Below are 17461 nucleotides of genomic sequence, written 5' to 3' on the forward strand. Positions count from 1 at the left end.
ACGGAAAATCACAACTTCTTTCCTAATCTCTTAATCAACACCTTAAGAAAAGGTCATGCACAAAACTAATTAAGCTTCATAGTTATGTACCTGCGTTTTGTAACCTTTTCCATTCTCCCCAGCTCTACCCTAACAGTGTCTGGTCACTCGGTCATACCGTTTAAATGTCACTTAAACGAAACCTACGACAAAGAAACACGCTCAATTCCCCATTCGTTGATCGCTGGAAACGAGATTACGCTTACTATGGCGCATTTTCTAATGCAACTCTCCGCCACCGCACACAACGAATGCACCTAAGCAACAGAAAGAAAGAGAAAAACACTTTGTCAAACGAGTTTGATAAACTAGCCTCGATTGAGCTGGGAAAGAGAGCGAGAAGAGAGACGGGGGAGTTTTTTTCTATTGCAAATAGGCAAGATGTTGATCGAGAGGCGTGAGCGTCCAGGCAAAGATAAACACTTCCCCCTAACAAGGTTACGTGATCGCGTAGAGAGACGCCGATTGTCAGCTTTCTTCCCACTGATTGAACCCATCAAACGTGGAGTGCCTAGAGCATGGAGAATGTGATGATGATCTTTACGTCTATCTCGCTCGGCAGGATGACGCACATTGCTGACCTTGCACTTGTCCGAGCAAAGCGACGCTGAAGTGTTACAGTATTGAGGTGTGCATCGGCAAAGAAGAATTATTTCCGGTTGCTTTTTTTCTACGTTATCTTTTAAAACTATTCTACTTAGTTTGAATTTGAATGTGAAAAGACTCACGCGCAGGGAGTTCCTCGTTGACACGCTTTGTTGGGTTCAACCTTCGACTCGCTAGGTTCAGCTAAGGTTAAGGCGGAGGTGAACATTCGTAGCCCGGGTCGCTTCGTTTTTTTATTGTTTGTTTCGTTCCCTGTACCCGGTGGACATTGGCCTAATGTATGGATCGATAAACGTGATTTCGATAGCCCGAACAAGACGCGACGACCTGTAATCAACTGCTATTAGTAAAGGTCATTTCAGTAGCAAAGTTGACGTAAAACAAAAAAAAAACAAACCAAAAGGAAAAGAGAACAATACATTGTAATCCAATTCCATCCGGTTCGAAGGACCAAAATCGAAATGAAAAAATTGTGTATAAAATTAGAAACACAACACTTTGCACCATGTCAATGGCGAAGAAGAACCGTAAAGAATTGTCCCCCTGTCCCCATGTTGAGGGAAGCAAAACACGGGACAGGACAAATTTACACACCAAACCCTTCCCAAAAGTTGGAAGGAAAGCTGTGTAGCCCTACAACAATATGCTACGTATGGGTGTGCGAGTACTTTTTTTTTGCTCTATGCTATCCGTCTGGTTTATAATTCTTCCTTCTTTTGAATTCGCCTTTGGAGTGGCTCTTGAGGATCCTTACCGTTGTAGTTCTATAGGCTGTCGTGTCCACCGGTGGAAGCATAATTGTGTGTAGCGTCATATAATAGCAAGCAAACAAGCCGCCCCGACCGTGGGGAGTCGCAGTAGGAAGCATACAAAAAAGGAGGAAAAAAAGAAGAAGAAAAAACAACCAACGCACCACCAAAAAATGAATTCCTTACTCCAATGTCTGGAACAAGGAAGCAAGTTGCTAGTTTCGAGTGTACGTTGGGAGGAAGAGAAAACAAGGAGAACTCCCATTCCAGGACTCGTCTGCCGCAAGGATAATTGCTCAACTGCTGGATGGTGGGGTAGGGAGACACAGGGGGAAAAAGGTTGATGTCGTCGTCGTGGTCGCTGTCGTCGTCATCGACGTTCGTTGGCCCCTATCCTTTCGGCGGGTTTCCTCTGTACCGCACGAACGAAGAACCGGTGTAGAAAGAGACACAACCAGGGAGTGAGAGTCCCGATTATTCGCGATTCTCCGATAGCGATTGTTGTGTGCGTGTATTGGTGTGCAAATGCATTCCAGGGTGGGGTGGCATGGGTTGTGGTGTGCACTCGTGTCTCGTGTAGGGAAGAAAAGCACCCTCGAGGGAAAATGTTTGACCGACACTGCGGATGGGAAATTGGCGAACACACAAGGAAGCTCGTACCCATATCCTTACAATTCCCCATACAAACACACACACACACCCATACGCGGTTGAACGTCAACATCCCACACAGATACGCATCGAGGTGCAGCCCGAGGAGCAACATTCGCCTACTAAGTGCAATCCTGCAAAGGGTCCTGGTGTGGTGGTAAGGGTTCGTCGTCTTCGCTCTCTCTGTTTTTCTCGCCTTCTCTCTCTTTCCGCAAGTGCAACACGAACTCGGAAGCAGTTCGGTGGACGCGGTAACAGGTGCGTCGTGGGAAAACGCCTGGACATAGGTAGTGGGAAGAAGTAGGTGAATAGGTAAGGGGTACGCGCCCGGCAGGACACACACAACCGGGCCGGGAGTCACCGAACCGGCCGGAAAATGAGCGTGAGTAAGGCACTCGGGTAGTGGAGAGCAACGCTTTGAGTGTGTTGATGATGAGCCAGAGAAAGAGAGAGAGAGGGAGAGAGAGAAAGGACTATATTTGACAGGAAAAACAGTGATTACCGAAATATATCATTAAGATAACATTATTTTGGAGTTCGTCGTACAGGAAGCGGGAATAGGACATCTTAACTAGTGGCTTGGATTTAAATTCTGTTATAAAATGCTACAGATATCTAACTGCTAAGGAATTAAGGTTATCAATGACCTTCAAATCATATACGGATATTCAAACTAGCACTACTACTCTAGCTAATTAGTCACTTGGACTTAGTCTAACTCCTCTTGGACTGAAGATGCCTCGAGGTCTCGTTCAAGATATTCTTGTTTTTTTTTTTACTATGTCACAAAATCTGTAAGAACCTTTCTTGAAAATCGTTTCAACTCTACCTCCATCTAACCAAAAACCGTCCCTCACTGTTACTCGGAAAGAGCGCAAGTGTGAGGGTGTGTGTTCGGTGCGCTTCCAAAAGGGAGGAACATGGGGAACTGCAGCGCATCCAGACGGAACACTAGAACGACCCATCGTACGAGGAAACGGAGGAATGAACAAGACTGCAAGAGCATGAGCATGTGTGTGTGTTTGAGTGTGTAAAACAACATCAACCCACCGACATGCGCCGCATGTGCAGCAGAGCGAGATGCATCTGCCCCCTTGCGCTTCCCCTCGCACCAGAACCCACAGGGAAAAAGAACGGGGCGCCCCCTTTCGCTCTCTGTAACGAGCGTACGGAGGTTCTAGCGAGGAACCCGCATAAACCAGAGAGAAAGAGAGAGAGAGGCCACAAAGAGAGAGAGAGATAGAATAAGGGAGAATGAAGAGAGCGAGTGAGATAGAAATGGAACCAAGCCCTTAAACGTGCTCATGCGGGGCAGGCTAGTGGGTGGTGGTGGGTTTTGGGAGACTGAGAGAACCGGGCGGGTGGCGTACGGTAACGCGCGGACGGCCGAGAACCGAGAAGCACACACACACACACACACCGGTGCCGGTTTCCCATTTCGTTTGGTACCATCACGCATTCGAGCCGAATGAAAGCGAAATCAGTTAAGGGAAATCTTTCGAATGGCTTGGACACACGGTTGACGTTGCGGACTCGGCCGGAGTTCTGTCGGAGTTTTACGTCGTACGGGCAGCGCCAGTGTTTGTTCTCCCGGGGTCCGAGAGTGTTTTTTTGTTTTATAATTTCGTTCGTTTGTTAGTGTGATCCCGCGGTCCTGGAAGTGGATTATTATTGGAGTTTAGGGGGATTTTACTGGTGAATTTCTCCAGCATTTGCGAGAGTAAAACTGACACTTATCGCTGTGTTTGAAGCTGCTTCCGGAAAGGTACGAAAAGCGAGGAATTGTGTGGAGCTAAAGTGCACCTCCAGAACGAGCACGGAATATTTACTTATCGCGTGGTGTTTGTACCGCCATTGTGACAGTTCAAATGTCAAACAACCAAACGTGGCTCAGTGGTTTTTTCAGTGGTTCCCGTAGCGACGACGGTTGCTTCGATACCGATCGAACGTTTTCCTCAATCTAATCGAATAATCAAATGCGGCACCCATACAAACAGCTGCTCCCTGTCGAGGACGTTGTGTTCTATGTGTTTCTGGTGCAATTGTGTGACACTTCGAGAACCATTCATTACAACAACACGTTTTGGCAGCCATTTGATTGAGGCAGGGGAATGAAAAGTAGAAATGTTTAGCGTATGTGTATGTAAATGTGGACCCAACTCGGGATAACCACCAGCGGAGGAACAACAGACAACCTCAAGAGGCCGCACACACACCCTTAGTAGCGCGGGCAAAAGGGCACACATTATTATTATTTTCTCCTTCTCTCCGTCATCCATTGCTGTGTGTGGTGCTGTCACATCGTGTGTGTGTGTGTGTGTGTTTATGTGTCTCAGTGTGTGCCATTGCCTCCCCAAAGATCGGTGGCGCGTTTGTCGTGTGTGTGTATGTGTGTTTGTGTGTGCCTTGGCCTTGAGTTTGCTCCGGCAGGGCCTTGACCCGGTGCCGCCGCGTGCAAACAAGAACTGAACCGAAGAAGCAGAGAAGAGGCATCCCGCGTGAGCGTGCGAGTGACAGGGATGGCACACAGACACACACACGAGAACCAATGGGCGCAGGAAAGGAAAACAAAGCCGCAAAACGGAAGAATGGCACACAAACACTGGGAAGCAGGAGCAGCAGCCGCGTTCTGTTCTGTGCAGCCTGTTCCGTCGATTGGTTGGCAGTGATGATCCGTTTCTATTGGATTTCCTTCTTTCATGTGTATGTTTGCATAAAAAGCCCCGTAGTGTACAGCTTCACCTGTGAACTTCTATCTGTACTGAGAGCACACACAGAGATGGAGGTGAAATGTATTGAATAAAAACCTCTCGCCCATGTGATAACACCATTATCAACGTGACCGAACACACATGAGTGGATGCGACATGGCGGGAATGAGAAGTGCGGTGTGACACTCCAGAATATCAACGAAGCGACGGAGGGAAATGGGAGCAGTAGAGTGTGGTTCAACAATGTCAAATACATTTTATAATCAACGCGCCACCACCACCGGTCGGTGCCAAAGTAATAAACGTGTATTCAAGGTGAAATGTTGACCATGAAAATCGTTTCCCGTGTCTTTTTATAGAATTCGTTCTCCCGCGCGCACTCCCGGATCGTGTAGGGTATGAGTGAGCGTGTGTATGTGTGGTGCCTCTGTAGTATGGGTGTGTGTGCGCCTGGTAACTCGTGAGCTAGTGTTTTTCGCTCTCCCGCTGCTACTGCTGCTTCTATTTCGGGGATCGGAAGAAAATGGGGAAGAACGTTTTGAATTGAATTTCAATCGTGGCTTTCTATCGACCAACTGGTGTGTGTGTGTGTGTGCATGGACGGTAGTGTGTCAGCTTGAAGCAATAGTTTGATCGATGGAACAGAGTTCGATCGATGAAGTGATCAGAGTTTTTGGAGTGATGATCTTGAACTTATGAAATTCTATCCCGAGGACACAGCCATACACTTCCATGGACAAGAATAAATGTCATCTAACCAAGAATTGCAAGCTCTTGGTCCCGGTGAGATGCTTCAGGAGAGGGCACCAGCTACGGGAACTTTCGAAAAATCCATACTGTCTAGTATCCAGCCTAGCTCTCTCTCTAATGACACACTTTGAGACATCAATTATGAAGTTCCAGGAATCTCCAATGTTTCCTCAACTCGAAATAATTCAGAGTGTCACGTTTTAATCAGATAGAGATAGTGAAAGTGAAGAGATTAGACATACTGTTTGGCTTCAAGTATGCAAGATTGAGTAAAAGTTGAAACTCTGTTGCTTTTAGAACTAATTGCAAGCGAAGAAATACTTGAAAATCTTTGCAAATTTATCTGATTATCAACATCATTGCATACACCATGGCAAAAACAAACAAGAGGAATAGCGAATTCCAATGTTTATGGGCAAAAATGTACTTAAAATGAAGGGACTGTCAAACATGTTCAAATAAGAGAGGTCTCAGTCATATAGAGAGTTCACTGCATATCTTGAAAGCAAGAACTATCCTCTGTCACGTATTCAAAGATAGTAAAACTGGAGTAAATTGGAGCTCCTAATTATTCCAATGACAGAAGCTGGTATGTATTGGGAATGATCACAATTTTCGGTGAGATATTCTGTTTGGATAGTACTTGCCGTAAACCTCTGGATGTAGTTAAAAACGACATATAAATACTTTAAAAAAATCTTTTAAAATTATCGTGAACAGTATTGATCGCAAGACTTCTTATTTTTGTGAGTCACGCAGTCAAAATATTTGGGAATTGGGAAATCAAGAGGTTCTGCTCTTGCTTCAAGGATGCTACGATTAGACTAGATCAGTTGATACAGTCTGTTCTAATTCCCATTTGATTTCAAGTTTCTAGTTATTCGAGGAACTCAAAATGCTCAATATATCAACCAATTTTCGGGAATCTCAATGCAAATTCCATCATCCCAATTAATATACCGTTAAGCTGGACTAGGGATCATCCATTTCCACTTTACCCGTACGACCGTGCTGGAAACGAAAGAGCGCATTCACGCCCAGGAGGGGCCCGCATATGGATTTGACAGCCGCTTTGGCGCGTGACGCGCTCAGCTCCAAGGCCACATCCGGACGCCATTCCGCGTGCACGGCAACTAGTACGGCGTGGACAAACGTATCAGCCCGTTCTTCCCGGGACTGGAGTGTGTTTGCTTCCCGGGCCCCGTGTGAAGGGTGTGTTTGCTGTGTGAGGGTTTCTTTTTTACGATATATTTGCACAAGGTTCGCACCTTCCGAGCTTATTGCTTGCTGTGCCCTACGAACGGAATCGGAAACGAAACCGTTGTCGTTGTCTTCTAGGCCGTAGGACCGTTGAGTGATGGGATTAAATTGTGCAACAAATTAGTCGCTCCGCAGTCTCCAAAAATGTTATTTAATTAGGTGCAAGTAATCACCAAAATCCTCTGGGCATGAAATATCGCGTCACCCGCCGCGCGATGTGCTCCCTTAGTAGATCTGTTGCCCCTCGCTCGCTCGTTGGTAGTACGAAATCACTCACCGCATGCTCATTGTGACGCGCGGCGACTACTACAATCCCACTAGGCCATTGGGTTACCCGCCGGAGCGCGAGAGAGTGTGTTCGTGTCTGTTCCGGGTTGAATACACGTTCGCAATAGGGTGAAGCACCAACACGCCAGCAAAGCCGCCCCCTGCACACAAACACTTTGAAATAAAACAACAAACACTCCCCTCAATGGGGGGGGGGGAGGCGGTCTAGAAGTACTCAACACAGACACGCGGGAATAGTTGGCGGTTTCGCGCAACTGTTTGCCCCATGCGCGGCCCGTTCCGACGTTTGGCCTTGGAGCTTGCATGCGTCACGCGCGTCAAAACCCTCCTCTCGCTTGCCGGTCCGTGTAACGGGTGTAACAGGAAATTTGCATGCGCTGCTATTGCGTCTGTTTGTGTGTTCTGATGCTCAAAAACCTGCTCCGCTGTGAATCGTTCTAATTGACGCATACAGCGTGAGGAATAGATCACTTTTTTCCCTTCGCAAAAGGCAGTAGGCCAAATAAATCGCCGTCGATCTGACACATTAGCATTAGCGAGAGGGAACAATTCGTTGTCCAATCCGCTCGCTCTCTCTCTCTCTCATGAGAGCTCCCTCTGTGACAGAGAATGAGAGCAGCGCAGTTGCACAATCCGACGCAAAACGAGGCAGAAAGAGAGACCGGCGCGCTCGTGTCACCAGCTCCCGCCAACCCGTTTCAACCGATCCACAAAGTTTCAATTTCACGGCCACGGTCCTGCTCTCGTTTTCGCGCAGCGCTGCCTCTCTGTCGCGCTGATGCAACGCAAAGCGAAATGCGGAAGAGCCCGGCTCGGCTGCTGAGTGCCCTCTCGAGCGGTTTGCGTAACTCGCGCTGAGCTTGAGCGCTCGCTCGCTCGCTGTGAGTGTGTTGAGCCCGCGCGCGCTCTTCTCATCAGCCAGCAGCGGCGGCAGCAGCAGTTTGTTTGAATTGCCGAAAAATGTTGACCTTGAACTCGGCCGCGTTTGACAGGCGAACTCGGCCGCGAGATATTGCCGACGGTCGGCCCTTCCTCGCTGCGGCCTCCTTACCTCATTCTAATCACACTACCTCCCGCTGGTTTGTGTATGTGCGCGTGTGCGTCGCATTTGTTGTTGACGCAAGAAAAACGGTTCCGCCGCCTGGCCCCACTGCTGCTGGTTGGTGTGTTAGCGCTTTTTAGTTGATTCTGTGCGACCGGTCGGGCACACCGCGGTACAGAATTGGTATTGTAAAAATGTGCTGCAAGTAGGCACAACGGAGAAGGGCTACCACGTGGTGTGTGTGTGCGTGTGACGGGATCGAAGAAGGACAACATTACTGTACCATTTTCATGAGCAACGTACGAAAAGTTGCACACATTTTTGCACGGAATTTAGCTTAAGGTACTCGGAATCAAGACACGGAACACGAAAAGCCACTCACTGTCGGGTCTGGGAAGGATTTTCTTTTCGCGGGTTTGACCTTTTTCCCTTTTTCACACCGAGTTTTCCAGCTCTAACGCGTGGGTGAAAAAGTGAAAGTGAAACAAAAGCTTAATTTTTTCGCTCTCTTTCTTCCCGTTTTCCGTTCAGAAATGTTCTTCAAACGTCAATACCGTTCCCTGGCAGGCCGGAGAAACAATGAAAGCAACAACAACAACAACACGGCAAACCAATACACCAACAACACCTGACACAGTGACACCGTACATTGCCGCCTACTAGAGCGTGTTTCGTGTGTGAGAGTGTGTGTGCGTGGACCTGGTTTCAATACTGTCATCGTCCCTCGGCATGCGTTTGTGTGAGTGCGTTGTTAGTGCGTGAACAAGTAGACCTTGAGTTTTTCCAACCCCTTCTTCCGTCATCAACTGTCATCATCAGCAGCAGCATCATTTGCATCATCCGGACGTGTATCGTCAGGAAGCGTTTTGCAGGATACAAGTGACTGTGTGTGTATGTGTGTGTGATATACTGTCGTTAAGGGAAATTTGTTGATTGGAAAGCAATACTTATTCAAAGGCAGCTAAAACTATCCTCTTTGAAAGGGATTGTGACACAAAAAGAAGGAAAAGGCGACGAAAGGTGTATGTGTGTGCGTCATCAACGGTTGGCAATGTTGATACTCAGGTTACTACAGCTGGCATGTGATTGTGTATAGAGTTTAGTACAGGCTGCTGTAAGTGTATATGTGTGTATGCGTGTGTGAGTGTCACATACAGCAAGAGTTGCCTTGTTCCAGTACCACATGTATCTGTGTGTGTGTTTTGGGATGTATGGAAGCAATAGTGTGTTACAGCAAAGAAGAAGTGTGCTAATTGCTTCCGAAAAGTATGTTTAAGAAATGGCAAGATGTGCAAATGACACGCCAACGTCTGTAAAGTACAAGCAAAAGGTGAAAGCAAACGTTTGTGAGCAAAGAAGAGAGCGACCAATGGAAAAGAGCAAGCAAGGCAACAAGTGAAGCAAAGTTCGGCAACGATTGAAGTGACCACGAGTGGCCACGTGAATAAGTTGTCCTGCGACGGTGGTGTGTTGGTGACATTTCAAAGCAAGTGTGTAACATTTCGTGGAAAACAAACGGTTGGCTCCAAATTCGACCCCTCTGCTTCCATTCCCCCCCCCCCACCACCCCGCAATCCTGTGCAATGCAGTGTATTCGTAGTGTCGTCGGTGGTCCGAGTGGGGGAGCAGCAGCAGCAGCAGCAGGGAGTGCAGTGGAACGTAAAATCCTGATAAAGACGGAAGACTCACGTGGCCTTGCGCTGGCGCACGGCGAACGGGGAGAGCAGGCGGACCGAAGGTCACGCGAGGAGGGGAACGAGGGCTGCCGGTCCGGGCAGCAGGAGGCGCCGGACGATAAGAAGGCCGCCGGCACTGCGCCAGAGGTACGAACGTTCGTGCTGGGCGAAAACCAGTGCATCGTGTACGGGGCCCGACCTGGGGACGGTTCAAGGCCAGCAGCGTCATCACCATCGTCCTCGTCCTCCGCCACACTCCAGCACCTTCCCATCTCACATCTGCCACCGAAGAAAACGCTCAAACTCGCCCTCGGACTGCGGGGAGGCCCACTGTCCCCGTCGGCGTCATCCCGGCAGCCGTCGCCGCCTCCCCTAACACTGCGCCGCACGTCCGACGAACCGGACCGAATGCTGGCCAGGATACAGATCGTGTCCCGGGCGCATCCGGGTGACGAGGGGGAGGAGGAGGACCAGCAGCAGCACCAGCAGCAACCCGGTGTGGTCGTAACCGGTGGACAGGGTGTGCATGTGATAAGAGACGGCCGGTTCTATCAACCTCAGCAGCAACAGCGCCACGAAGAGGCGATGGTAGAGGAAGAACCGGAGGATGCACCACATGGACAGTATCATGTCCCGCAGCAGCAGCAACACCAACACAGTAGCATTATCGTGGCGAACGGTGGCCGCTCCTCGCCACTTTCCCACCAGGGACGCCTTTCTCCTGCTGGCAGTGGATGTGGCGGGGCGGCAGTGCAGCATCCCCACACGTCCAGCAGCATTACGACCACGACCACGATCCTCGTGTCGAACGAGCGTGCTTCCATCTACAAGCCGCCAACGCAGGCTACCTCTACCACAACGACGACGGTTTCAAGCAGCAAGCAGCAGCAGCAGCAACACGGGCACGTGACCTCAATGCAGCCTCCACCTCCGCCGCCACCACTGAAGATGTCCAAGGGAGGCGGTGGTGGTGGTGGTGGTGGGGGAGGACACGAGGAGCCGTCCAGTTCCATGCCGGATTTGGGTAAGTCGAGATGTAGGACCTAGATGTAGTCTTGCAGACCTTGGGATATAAAAGGATATCAGGAAGACTTCCCCAAAGAAGTTGTGACGTCATCCCAAATGTCAAAGTCTTCCACCATTTACCCGTATGTCACTTTTTTGTGTGAACTTTGACTCATCAGGTTCTTGACTTCTTGGACAATGACCGTGCGCACTCGTTAAAGATCAACTGTCAATGAGCAGGTTAAACACCGATGGTGTACCTCTACGGTTCATGATGAGTGCCACCAGTTTCAGCCGCCTCCGTGATTTCGGCGCACAAATGGCGAAATCTATAACCCGTGAAGGTGAAGTCGGTGACGTCGTCACAGTTGCTGCCACGATGCGGAAGCAGATTTCATAATGGATCGAGTTAACCGAGCAACGAGGTGCCAAAAACAGCAACGTTTGCATCATCTCCAGTTTTGGTGTTGCAAACCCTCAAGGACACACTCAAGCCAAGCGATAACTGATGAAGAACTTACGTCAGTAGGAATGATTCTTGTATAGTGTTAGGCTTAGAGGCATTTCAGGAGTGATCAGATCCAATTCTATGCAATAACACGATGAAGAATATCCTTCTAAATACTTGATTTTGACTGCAGAGTCTGATTAGTTTGTGCAGACTTCAAATTAAAGCCTCTAAGCAGCACTCAGCGCCACCATCAACTTGGGTAATTAATCGTTCAAGTGAGCAATTTGTGCTTTTAATTGATTTCAAAATTATTAAAGCCTTTTGACGACCTCGACGATGTCAGGAGGCATAATAGCCCGGCCCATGCCCGGCCCTGGTGCGGTCGGCTCGGTGAAATTAACTTCTCCAACCTCCAAGGACGACGAAAGGTGTGAGAGTGTGTGCCCGAAAGCCAATCAAGCATGGCAGAGCGGACATCGGTGCCTAGAATATGTATAATTATCCTTCACTCAGGGCCACCAATACACACACACACAAACACATGCATACACACGCTCTTGGTACCATGGCTATTGATCCTTGGCGTTGCGATGCTTTTTCCCTGTTTTCCGTAACCCCTTGACGGAGGTCCGTGCATCCCTTTCGTTCCAATCGTGCGCTTTTCCATTGCTAAAGAGAGAGAGAGAGAGTGTGTGTTAGCAAAATCCTGAGGAAGGATGTGGAGAGACGATGGGGGGGGGGGTGTATCGTTGGGTACTGTTGGGTGGGCTCACGCTATTCCTTTCTAACGCACACGCTCATCTCACCCTGACACTCGGTCCTGCTTTTGCCGCTGCCGGGAAGTGGCAAGGATTATGGACTTCGGAGGTTTGGGGGGAGGCCATGTGGCCTTCACTTTGACTTTGTGTGGCCGCTGAACAGCGCTACGGAATGCCCTTTTCGGACGGCCCTGGTGTGGCCAGTGTGTTGACCTTGGCGCTGGAATAGTTGGGTTGAGAAGGCAAAAAAGCAGCTGTGGTCGACGGACGACATTTAAACTCCGGCTCTCCTGTGTGTGTGTGTGTGTTTCGTGCGTGCCTTAGTGATGGCCATGGTCACCGCCTACTGCTGCTTCTCTTCACACACGCACCTCACTCCGCACTTTCTTTAAAAGTTGTTGTGTAGCAAAAGAGCAAACAGTTCAACGGCAAGATGGTACCCCCGAAAGTGCATTATTGTGGACGGGTGCAGAAGAGCTTTTTTTCCTTCTCACCTTGCTTGAACCTTCTGGCACATGCGGTGCTCCAACAACGATACCATCACCGTTAGTTGGTTGTTTGTGTGTGTGAGGGGGGACAAAGGTTTACACAAACAATCCGCATGGAGCGCGTTGAGCTTTTGGCAACAATATTTTGGCAATCCGAGGGAGCACGAGGAGGACACCGTTTTGCGGTGTGATGAAGTGTGTGTTGTTTGAAAACTCGCAAGGCGCCCGGGAAGAGTTGTTTGGGCATGGTGCATGGTAGGGGAAAGGGTAGTGCAGAAGCCATTTTTTCTTCATTTACACCACTGCTGCACACGCTCCTTGTTGTGCGTTGAGCCGTGCCGTGACCTTTGCCGTGAGGATTGAAGGCATCATGCCCGTTGTTTCGGACGTTGTTTAACCGCAATGCCTTAGCCCCGTTAGCGGGAAGAAAGGCACGTGTGTGTATGTGTGTTGATTCTAGGTGAGCTTTTTTTTCGTTTTTTGTCAATGAAATTCGCACTCCCCCTGAGTGACGTTGTGATTCATCACACACACTCAGAAAAAGCAACATTCAAACAAAAACCCTTCTGCAGCAACTGGTTTTACATGCGCAGCAAGCACTGTACGCGAATGTCGAAGGGGGAGAAAGTGCAGCCGAATGGAATGTGGAATTTCTCCCAATCCGTTAGCGCCCTCTGTTGGACGGGCCCCGAAATGAGAGCAAGAGATACAGGGAGAGCGAGCGAAAGAGAAAGCGAGTGTGAGTGAGTGTGGATAAAACTTTTTCCGCCAGTCGCTACTAGATGGCACCACTGGTCACCGTCGCGCTCGCGCTGGAAGTTTTGGGAAATGTGGGAGATGATGGGAAGATGAAAGCGAAAAGGCGGAGGAAAAGCGACGGTGTGGAGATGGCTGGAGCGTTGAAGCCAATTTTCTTTTCCTTCATTCTCGCTCTCGGTTGAGTGTGTGTGTGTGTGTTGGCGTGGTGCCGTGGAAAAGCTTTTTGAAAAGCTCACTTTTTTATTCATTTGGTTAGCGAATTAATGCACAGAAACATTAACTTATCTGTTTGCAATGCACTATTGTTCATTTTTAATAATGATTTGTAATGTTTATAAAATGAACACATTAGTATTGTTATTACTATGGTTGTACTTAAACCAAAAATCATTGAATTCACTCGTCGAATGTCTTTTATACGTTTTATGTATCCTCTTCATTCTGAATCAAATATTTTATGCAATTTATTGGTTTTTTCTATTTTTCTTGAATATACGATATACGGTCCGGTAAATTCTTCTTTCTCGTAATTGTTTTATCATTTCCTTCATATGATAAATTCATGAGGTGGAACGCAAAAAAGCAAAAAAGTAAGAAAAAAACACAATAATAATACAGTAAGGGTGTAAAAATATCGAACAAAAGAGAAAGATGTGTAAAATCAAACACAAAAAAGTTTAGAAGTGCACAGAAAGAGAGACAGAGAGAGAGAGAGCACGTAAGAAAGGGAGAACAGAGTGATGAAAGAGGAATGAAATATTTTCGATAGTAAACCGAACCAGTTGGGGAGAGAGCGAGGGCAGATGGGAGGTGGCAGCATGTGAAGGAGAAATTAAACGTGGGTTGAATGGGTGGGTAGGTGTGTGTGTGCGCGCACCTGGTACACGACGGTGGTGGAAGAGCCCCAAAAGTGCATGAAGGGGGGAGCAGTGTGCTCAAGTTCGATGAACCACAAGAGAAATTGAACGGCCATGCGACCTGCAGCAGCACCACCACCACCATTGCTTGGGGCACCTTGGGAAGTTTGGTCAGTTTGGTGGCATTTTTGTGTCTCCGTCGTTCCGTCCGTCGTCCGACCGTTTCGTCGCCTGTGATTGAGGAAGTCACTCGGGCGGCACAAGGCGCGATGGCGGCCGGTGATTGACTGTGTGACCGTCGTCTTACGAAGAGAGTCAAAAACGCACACAGGGGGAGAGGAAGCCAGTGGGTCATGGGTAGCAAATCGGCTACGGAGGTGTGTGAAAGTGTGTGTGTGTGTGTGGTTTTTGTTAAAGTTCATTTGCGATCGCGATTCGCGGTGGTGGCCGCAGCATTCTCCCTTCTGTGTTCGCTTCGTGCAGCAGGCGGGAGCGTTGCAACAGTGTGTGCATGCATCGGGGCATTATTATGCTTTCGATCGTTTTCAATCGAACGCGCCCGGTGCGGAATGTATGGGGACGAGAGAGAGAGTGAGAGAGAGAGAGGAGGAACTTGATGCTTTCACCTCCTTTCGATCAGCTCGATCAGTCGCGTTGCACGCCAAAAGAGCGAAAAAGAGAGAGATACGAAAGAGAAAGAAGGTGAGGACGGTACAGATAGGGGGATGGTAATTCGTGTGGAACTTTTCTTTATCAGCTTGTAAATGCTCTGCAAATCCATTCACAAATGCCCTGTAAAGGCTAACACTTGGAGGGAAAAAGGAGGAACAGCCGTTGCCTAAAACTCCAGCAAAGGGAAACCCACCCAACAACACCACCCTCTATTCAGAGACATTGAACTCCGGCAACGACGTCGAGAGATGGTTGACCCCTTGATGCCCTCGTCGACGACTTCCTCGGAGCAAACGGACAAGCTGTCCACGACGACAACAATGACATTTGGAAAGTAAAACCGATCGACACACAGAGAGAGAGAGGGAGAAAGAGATCCCCAGCCAAGGCCAATTTCACTGTTCGCCGCCCAAGATAACATTGAGCTGTTGGGGATGGTGGTGACGGGGGAGGGAGGGGACATCACCCACGCCACACGAGCCTAAAACTGTGGCGCGGGCCTCGCCTGGCACAAAATAAATAGGACACTCGACGATGAAAATGAAGGTAAAATGTGCAGCAAACCGTGCACGACGCTGGGAAAAGTGGTGGAAAACTTACCTCGGGAAAGGAGGGGGGGAGGGGGGGGTCATAAATATTTGCCATTTCGGTGCCGAGTGAAAGTGATACACATTTCGCCGGTCGATTGTATGGAAAATAAATCGCGTTCACTTAATTGGCACAGTTTTTCTTCTCCCCTGGCCTCATGAAAAAGGGTCGTTGTCTTTATTGGAGCAGTTTTGTTTTGCTTTCATTTAAAAGGAGAGTATTTTAAGGTAGGTAGTTGTTTTCATTAAAAAATCAATATTAAATATGCTTATGTTTTATGCTAAAAATGGAACTAAAACTTCCTCAAATAACACTGCTGCAAACCATAAAACGATGCCTTGGGATCAGTATTCTTTGACATTACACCGCTACGCGCTAGTTGTAATATGAATTGGCAAAGACAATTTCCACAAAAATCCTCCCTAAACCCCCGCTCTAACCGTGAGAAGGGAGTTGCATTGCAAACAAAAAGCCTATGTGCAAATGATGCGCCTATCCTCTCCCCACCACCGCAGCTGCTTTGCATGCAAGAAGATCGCGCGTTGCATTCTTAAGATGTGTTTCAGCGTGCAAACATGCAGGCACGACGACGAGACCAGAACGTACTGCTACCTAGAAGATGGCAGGGTTGGTTATTCTTAGAAATTATCGCCGACCCCTCTGTAGAATAATGATGCGAAACTACGCCCTGCGCGGTGGCGTTACTTGTGGCTTCAGAACTCCGTTTTGCATTCAATATTTCTCTTTCCACGTTTCCTATGTTGAGTAACATTTATTTAAAATCATGACTTGACTTCAGAAAACAACGTTTTGTTGTTTGTAAAAAAGCTTTTAATAGCCATTTCTTCTGTTTTCCTGCGAGTAGATCGTGTAGATTGTGATGTAGTGTGGTAGCCGATCGTCGCGATCGTATCTCTACCAGGGCAGCGGCACAAAGACTCCAATAATAGGGAGAGGGGGGGATTTGGGGGTAAAAGCGGGGATGTCCATGAGTCAACGAACCCCCTTGTCGTGGATCGCGAGCGATCCGAGCGAGAGATGAGCGATGAGAGAGGCCACGAGAAAACCGAAGCCGATGAGGCTATGCAACCCGACCGCGGCCGCCGCTGCCACTTCATGCTAAAAAGGTTCATGACCGGTGCTAGGGTCTCTGAAACGATCGTGCCCTTCCCCCTTGTTCGCCTCCTTCCCTTCGGTCCCATTCCTGCAAACGAAAGCTGAGTCGAATCGGTCGGGCGAAAGAGGGAACAACCAGAAACTCCTCTCACTCGCGGCATGCAACGCGATGCACATTTTTGCACTTTGCACATGACGCTCGCTGGAATCGGTTGCTGATGTGCGTGTGTGTGTGAGTGTGTGACACAGAAGATCCGTTCAGCAGTTGAAATCAGGTTCATGACCGACTGAAGTACAGCGCGTAAGAGCGTTTTGCGCCATGAGTGTACACGCTGATAAAGGAAGCCACTAGTGTGAGTGGTGGATGCGTTGAGGGACGCGTTGTGTGTGCGCCTGTCCACATCATCATGACGCACTGAAAAAAGAAGGGGGAATTCCTCCCGGGGATGGCCTTTTGATTAAACGCTCCTTTCTTGAAGCATATTTCAAACGTTATATTGTGTGAGTCATCAGCTAAATCCACCCGAAAACGATCCCATACAACGATTGAGCTCCACCGTGGGTGTTGCGGAGGGACTGTTAGAACGCCAGCCCGATCCAGTACTACGTCTCACACATACCTAATACGGGACAAAACCAATTTTCGAGTGTTCTTCGTTCTGGTTTCCCCCCCATCTTCTAAGCGGGATATCTTCGCAATCAAACTCCTCACACACAACAGTCGATGGTGCTGTCGGCCACGAGTTGGAACTGGTTTGGTCCGATTGGCCTCACCAGTGGGCGGGCAAGGAAAGTTTCACGATCAAAGATTTGTTCTTGGCGAAGCTTTCGGTGCTGATTTTGGTGGACAAAGATGGCTAAAGCAGGTTTCCCGCTTTGGGAGAGTTCTTCCGTGAGCTTGATGGAGGTAATCGTTCGATCAAAGTGCTTCCGACGACTGTGACGCACTCTCCGATGTGAAGGTGAAGGTGTTTGATTGAAGTTGGAGGTCGTGG

At 48.6% G+C, this 17461-nt stretch overlaps 1 protein-coding gene and 1 long non-coding RNA gene across 7 annotated transcripts in view; one reads left to right on the plus strand and one right to left on the minus strand.

Annotated features, from left to right (window-relative positions):
• LOC120901806 (ecdysone-induced protein 75B, isoforms C/D) overlaps positions 1-17461 on the plus strand; it is a 110062-nt gene that overhangs the window by 20277 nt on the left and 72324 nt on the right. The window contains exons 1-2 of one of the 6 annotated variants that reach the window (XM_040310075.1): positions 3540-3640; positions 8628-10796. In XM_040310075.1, the coding sequence (XP_040166009.1) occupies positions 9680-10796 (1117 nt within the window). In that variant the 5' untranslated portion in view covers positions 3540-3640; positions 8628-9679. Of the gene's footprint in view, positions 1-3539; positions 3811-4728; positions 4749-4812; positions 4831-8253; positions 8439-8627; positions 10797-17461 lie in introns of those variants that run through there. The other 5 variants (XM_040310074.1, XM_040310079.1, XM_040310077.1 and 2 more) reach the window with 5 other exon arrangements.
• Positions 16-3548, minus strand: LOC120901809. The gene is made up of 3 exons (XR_005739327.1): positions 3466-3548; positions 768-982; positions 16-296 (listed from the first exon to the last, which is right to left on the minus strand). It is a non-coding gene; the product is annotated as an uncharacterized LOC120901809 (long non-coding RNA).

The sequence above is a fragment of the Anopheles arabiensis genome, chromosome 3, assembly GCF_016920715.1.
Source record: "Anopheles arabiensis isolate DONGOLA chromosome 3, AaraD3, whole genome shotgun sequence".
Classification (NCBI taxonomy): Eukaryota; Metazoa; Arthropoda; class Insecta; order Diptera; family Culicidae; genus Anopheles; species Anopheles arabiensis.